Here is a 5,031-nt window from a genome sequence, read left to right as displayed (position 1 = left end):
GAGTGTATATTAAGCTGTTGTCAATCTTCAATAAACGAAGTTCCTGGATTCTCACATTGAGGTGTCTAGAGCTTTCCGTCGCGACATCTCCTGAAGGGAACGCTCCATAAATCCCACTGAATTGCCCAGATTTCCCATAATTTATCCATTTCTCAGAGCAACGTGCTGGTATCCCATGTCTGGGATGGAGGACCGGGGACAGCAACCCCCAGGACTGGCCCCTCTGCTGACAAACCCCTGAGCTGGCCCTGGACCCGCCCCCCTGCAAAAACCCTTTGTGTCCACACGACTGAGAGGCAACATGAGGGGGGATAAACCCAACCCCAGGGATTCCGTGCCCTGGGAGACCCCCAAGACACCCCCCTGCATGTCCCAGGTCCCTCAGCCAGAAGTGAGGGATCACCTGGGCCCCACCCCAGCCCTTGGGAAGCTCCAGCTCGGGCAGACTCACCCCGGTACTCGGAGAAGGACAAGGAGTAGATGACGGACTCCCCCAGCACCGTGAAGAGCAGTCGGCTGCCGTCCGGGCTCCAGCACCCCGTCTGTGGCACAGGAAGGGTTTGCAGGGAGACTCCAGTGGGTCCAGGGACAGCTCAGGCCTTTGTGGATGGCCCCTCCCCTGGTCAGGGATCTTTTGGAGCCAGCTGGGAATGGGGGATTTTTGGTAAAACCCACCCAACGTGTCCCCGAGGCCCCTGGAGGTGATGTCTGCACCTCAAATCCTGGGGTCAGTTTGGGGCTACGAGACAGACACTGAGGGGCTGGGGTGTGTCCAGAGGTGGGAATGGAGCTGGGGAAGGGGCTGGAGAACTTGTGAGGAGCAGCTGGGGGGGCTCAGCCTGGAGAAAAGGGGGCTCAGGGAGGACCTTCACAACTCTGGGGAGCCAGGGAGGGGTCAGGATCTGCTCCCAGAGAACAAGGGATGGGACAAGAGGAAACAGCCTCAAGATGCACCAGGGAAGGTTCAGGTTGGATACTGGGAAAATTTCCAGGGCTGTCCAGCCCTGGCACAGCTGCCCAGGGCAGGGTGGGAGTCCCCAGTCCTGGAGGGATTTAAAAGCCCTGTGGATGTGGCACTTGGGGACGTGAGACTCGACGGTCTCAGAGGGCTTTCCCAGCCTAAATGATTCCTTGCCTGAGGAATCCATCCTACCTGGCAGCGTCCTCTGATAGTGGGCCACCGCTCACACGTCCACATTTGAGCCTCCCACACCCTGCAGGAGACAGAACAGGGTGAATTCCTGAGATCTGCCCCAATCCTGCTGCTCCAGGAGCCCACAGGGTCAGACCCACCCACCCACCCCCGTGCCCCTTTGCCCCCCCAGCAGGAGTGGGAGCAGTGAAGACACTCAGGATCCAGATCTGCTCAGTTTTGGGGCAGAAGGGAGGGCGAGGGCTGCGAGGGGAGCAGGGCAGGCGGGGCGCTCACCGGAACACGGCCGAGGGGGTGGCTGCCAGCACCTTGCTGCCATCGGGTGACCAGGCCAAGTAGGTGACACCACCACCCCCAAACCACTGCAGCTGGACACAGTTCTCAGTGGACACGTCCCACACCTGGAGGACGGGACAAGGAAGGCAAACAGTGACACCAGAACGCCGACTTGTTGAGGGGGTGTGTTTGGATGAGGGGACACGGAGCGATGCTTTCAGGTCCAGTTCAAATTCAGAGCTGCCTGACCCACCCTCTGTGGGAACAGCACCTGTGCCCAGCCCAGCTGTCCCTGGGTGACCCTCTGGGGTGCCTGTGGTCCCCACATCCCCCCGGGGAGGCACAGCCAGCTCAGGGCTCCTCACCAGCATGGCTGTGTCGACCGGTGACGCCGAGAGCAGCCGCTCCCCGCTGGGTGCCCAGGCCAGGCTGGTGACAGGGCTGTGCCCCGGGTAGGACAGAACCTGGGCACAGCCTGATGACGGTCTGGAACAGAGAGAGAAACCCCCAGGAAGGGTTGGGACAGGCTGGCAGGACGGGCACCTGCCTGGCTTTATCCCAAAGCCAACCCCAAAGGGGGTCCCGATGGCAGGACGGGGGGTGTGCAGGGGTTGTCACCTGGTGGAGAGGGAGGTGGGATCCAGGTGCCACACCAGGACACAGCTCTGGCAGGCCACGGCCAGGATGGAGGCACAGAGGGGCTTCCAGGCCATGGAGGCCACGTTCCTCTGCAGGCGATGCTTCAGCGAGGGGACGGTGGCACTGCCGGGGAGGGGACACATGTGACAAGGGCAAAACACGGGACCAAGAGCGTGTGGGCCATGCCCCAGTGTCCTCTGCCAGCTCTGAGCCCAGTGCAGGGGGAAAGCAGAGTGGGAAGGGGGGGTGTGCCCTGCTGTGCCCTGCTTCCCAGGCTGGGGGGGGTGTGGGGGGACAGGAATTCCCAGCCAGGTGACAATGGGGGACAGGAATTCCCAGCCAGGTGACACCGGAGTGAGCCAGAGCACACCTGGTGCAATTGGCCTGAGCTGCCCCCAGCCCAGCCCTGGGGCAGGAGGGGGCCTGGGCTGGCCAGAAATCCCAGCTGGGAGAGAGGGCTGGAGCAGGGCAGCGCGGAGGGGGCCGCAGGACCAGCCGGCACAGTCTTCTCCTGAGGAGGGATTGGCATTCCCTGGGGGAGCAGGGAGACCTGGGGGAGAGAGGAGACTCAACGACGCTCCAAACATTGCTCTGCCTGTGCCCCCTTGGGCTGTGGGACCCCCCTTGGGCTGTGGGACCCCCAGGATGCCCCCAGAGCTACGGAGCAGGGAGGGAAAGGAAAGCCAAGGCTTCGGTCAGGATCGTGCTCCAGGAAGAGGGGTGGGAAAGGAGCAGGGGGGGCTGAACGTGAGCCCACGTGGGCAGGAAAGCCCAGGGCACCGTGGCTTGTGGCAGCCACAGNGTGGGGGGACAGGAATTCCCAGCCAGGTGACAATGGGGGACAGGAATTCCCAGCCAGGTGACACCGGAGTGAGCCAGAGCACACCTGGTGCAATTGGCCTGAGCTGCCCCCAGCCCAGCCCTGGGGCAGGAGGGGGCCTGGGCTGGCCAGAAATCCCAGCTGGGAGAGAGGGCTGGAGCAGGGCAGCGCGGAGGGGGCCGCAGGACCAGCCGGCACAGTCTTCTCCTGAGGAGGGATTGGCATTCCCTGGGGGAGCAGGGAGACCTGGGGGAGAGAGGAGACTCAACGACGCTCCAAACATTGCTCTGCCTGTGCCCCCTTGGGCTGTGGGACCCCCCTTGGGCTGTGGGACCCCCAGGATGCCCCCAGAGCTACGGAGCAGGGAGGGAAAGGAAAGCCAAGGCTTCGGTCAGGATCGTGCTCCAGGAAGAGGGGTGGGAAAGGAGCAGGGGGGGCTGAACGTGAGCCCACGTGGGCAGGAAAGCCCAGGGCACCGTGGCTTGTGGCAGCCACAGTGTGGCAGCAGGACCAGGGCACCCCGAATCCCAGGAGGCAGCGGCAGCTCCAGCCCCACCTGTTGGAGTTGTAGACCCGGATGGAATCGTCCAGAAGTGCCACAGCAAACTTGTTGGTGTGGGGGTGCCAGGCAAAGGCCCGCACGGGGCATCCAGCCCTGGAGGCAGAGAGAGGGTAGGGTGAGGCTCCAAGCAGAGGTGCTGGCACCACCCAGCACCCCCCAGGCTGGCAAAGGCCCTTCCCAGAGCACCCAGTGAAATAAAACTCCCTTTTCGCTTCTGGATGGGACTGTTTTCTTGGAAAATTCCCCCATTCCTGGCAATTATTCCCAGGGCTCTGCCGAGGGGCTGGTTCCCACAGTCTGGGGTGGGAACTGGGAGGAATTTTGCAGTCTCTGATGTCGTGTAACCCTGATTTCAGCACATCAGAGGCTTTGCCTCTCTCTGACCATCGGGCACAAACCAGGGCAGCCAGAGCCAGCAGGGAAATACTTGCCCTTAACGTGCCCACCCAAACAGGGCCCTCCTGTCCTTGTACCCCTGCCCCTCTCCCAGCTCTGGGGGTGTCACAGACCCCAGAGATGGTGCTTTGGGGACACACAGGACTCACCAGTCCACGGCCTGGGAGAAGGCTGCAATCATGTCCTCACTGGTCAGCTGCAGGGGAGAGCAGAACACTGAGCTGGCAGCGAGGACCCCAGTGCCCATCCCTTCTTTCCTCTTCCCCTACCTGGATTTTGGCCCCTCTTGGAGCACTTTGGGCCCTGGCAAGGCGTTAGGGCAGCATTCCCCTCCCTTTGGTGGGGGAAGGAGCAGCGTTTGGAGCTGGGCATTGCCGGGAGGAGCGTTTTGGTGGGTTTTCAGCAGGGAAGGGACCACCCACCACCCCAGCCAGCCTCCCCCAGCCCCAGGGATCAGGCCTGGAAGGACTCACGGAGAGGTGTGGGAACAGGGATCCGTGGAGCGAGGAGAGCCAGCGGCACACGGCCAGCACGTGGCTCGAGCCCGTCCTCAGCCATCGCAGCCCTGGGGGGGCAAAGCACCCTCAGCTGCGCCCACCCGCACCACGGGGGGCAGGGGTGGGGGCAGCACAATGGGAACAGACCCAGAGATCCCGGGAAATCTCCAGGAGCAGCCACAACTCACCCTCCTCCTCGGCGCTGGCCACCTCCCGGAGCACCCCGCAGAGCCCCGCGTCGCGCCTGCGGCCACAGCGGGGTCAGAGCCCCTTCAGCACCCCCTGCCCGCTTCCGAGGGGCAGACCTGGCACTTTGGGGGGCACTTTTGTGTGGGGGGGGGGGACAGGACTCACCAGGCGCTGAGGCAGCGCTTCCACAGGGACTCGCGGTGGTGGATGAAGGGCGGGCGGGCGCTGGGCTCCTGCCGCCCGTGAGCCTTGAGGGGCTCCTTGGGCAGGCTGAGCACGGGCAGGTCGGGCACCTGTGGGCCCCCACAGCACCCCTGAGCACACAGCACCCCTGAGACCACCCCTGAGACCACCAGGGACATCCAGGGGGTGCCACAGGAGGGCAAGGAGACCCCCCCAGCACAAGGGGCCAGAACTCCAGCCACAGCTGAGTGGGATAAATGTGTCACCCCCCAGGAGGCTGGAGGGGGGCTGGCACAGCTCTGGGAGGCAGGGGGGC

At 63.8% G+C, this 5,031-nt stretch overlaps 1 protein-coding gene across 1 annotated transcript in view; it reads right to left on the bottom strand.

Moving 5' to 3' along the window:
- AAAS (aladin WD repeat nucleoporin) overlaps positions 1-4,894 on the bottom strand; it is a 6,816-nt gene extending 1,922 nt beyond the window's left edge. Inside the window, exons 1-11 of the mRNA XM_017839726.1 lie at positions 4,698-4,894; positions 4,532-4,587; positions 4,320-4,411; positions 3,996-4,042; positions 3,445-3,543; positions 2,955-3,134; positions 2,048-2,191; positions 1,795-1,915; positions 1,430-1,554; positions 1,154-1,214; positions 421-542 (exon numbers count right to left, since the gene is read on the bottom strand). Of these exons, the coding sequence (XP_017695215.1) occupies positions 421-542; positions 1,154-1,214; positions 1,430-1,554; positions 1,795-1,915; positions 2,048-2,191; positions 2,955-3,134; positions 3,445-3,543; positions 3,996-4,042; positions 4,320-4,411; positions 4,532-4,587; positions 4,698-4,894 (1,244 nt within the window). The remainder of the gene's footprint in view (positions 1-420; positions 543-1,153; positions 1,215-1,429; positions 1,555-1,794; positions 1,916-2,047; positions 2,192-2,954; positions 3,135-3,444; positions 3,544-3,995; positions 4,043-4,319; positions 4,412-4,531; positions 4,588-4,697) is intronic.
- Positions 4,895-5,031: the final 137 nt, after the last annotated feature.

The sequence above is a fragment of the Lepidothrix coronata genome, unplaced genomic scaffold, assembly GCF_001604755.1.
Source record: "Lepidothrix coronata isolate B3197 unplaced genomic scaffold, Lepidothrix_coronata-1.0 Scaffold467, whole genome shotgun sequence".
In the NCBI taxonomy this organism is placed as follows: domain Eukaryota; kingdom Metazoa; phylum Chordata; class Aves; order Passeriformes; family Pipridae; genus Lepidothrix; species Lepidothrix coronata.
Note: the sequence above shows the minus strand (reverse complement) of the source record. Positions and strands in the feature narration are given on the sequence as shown.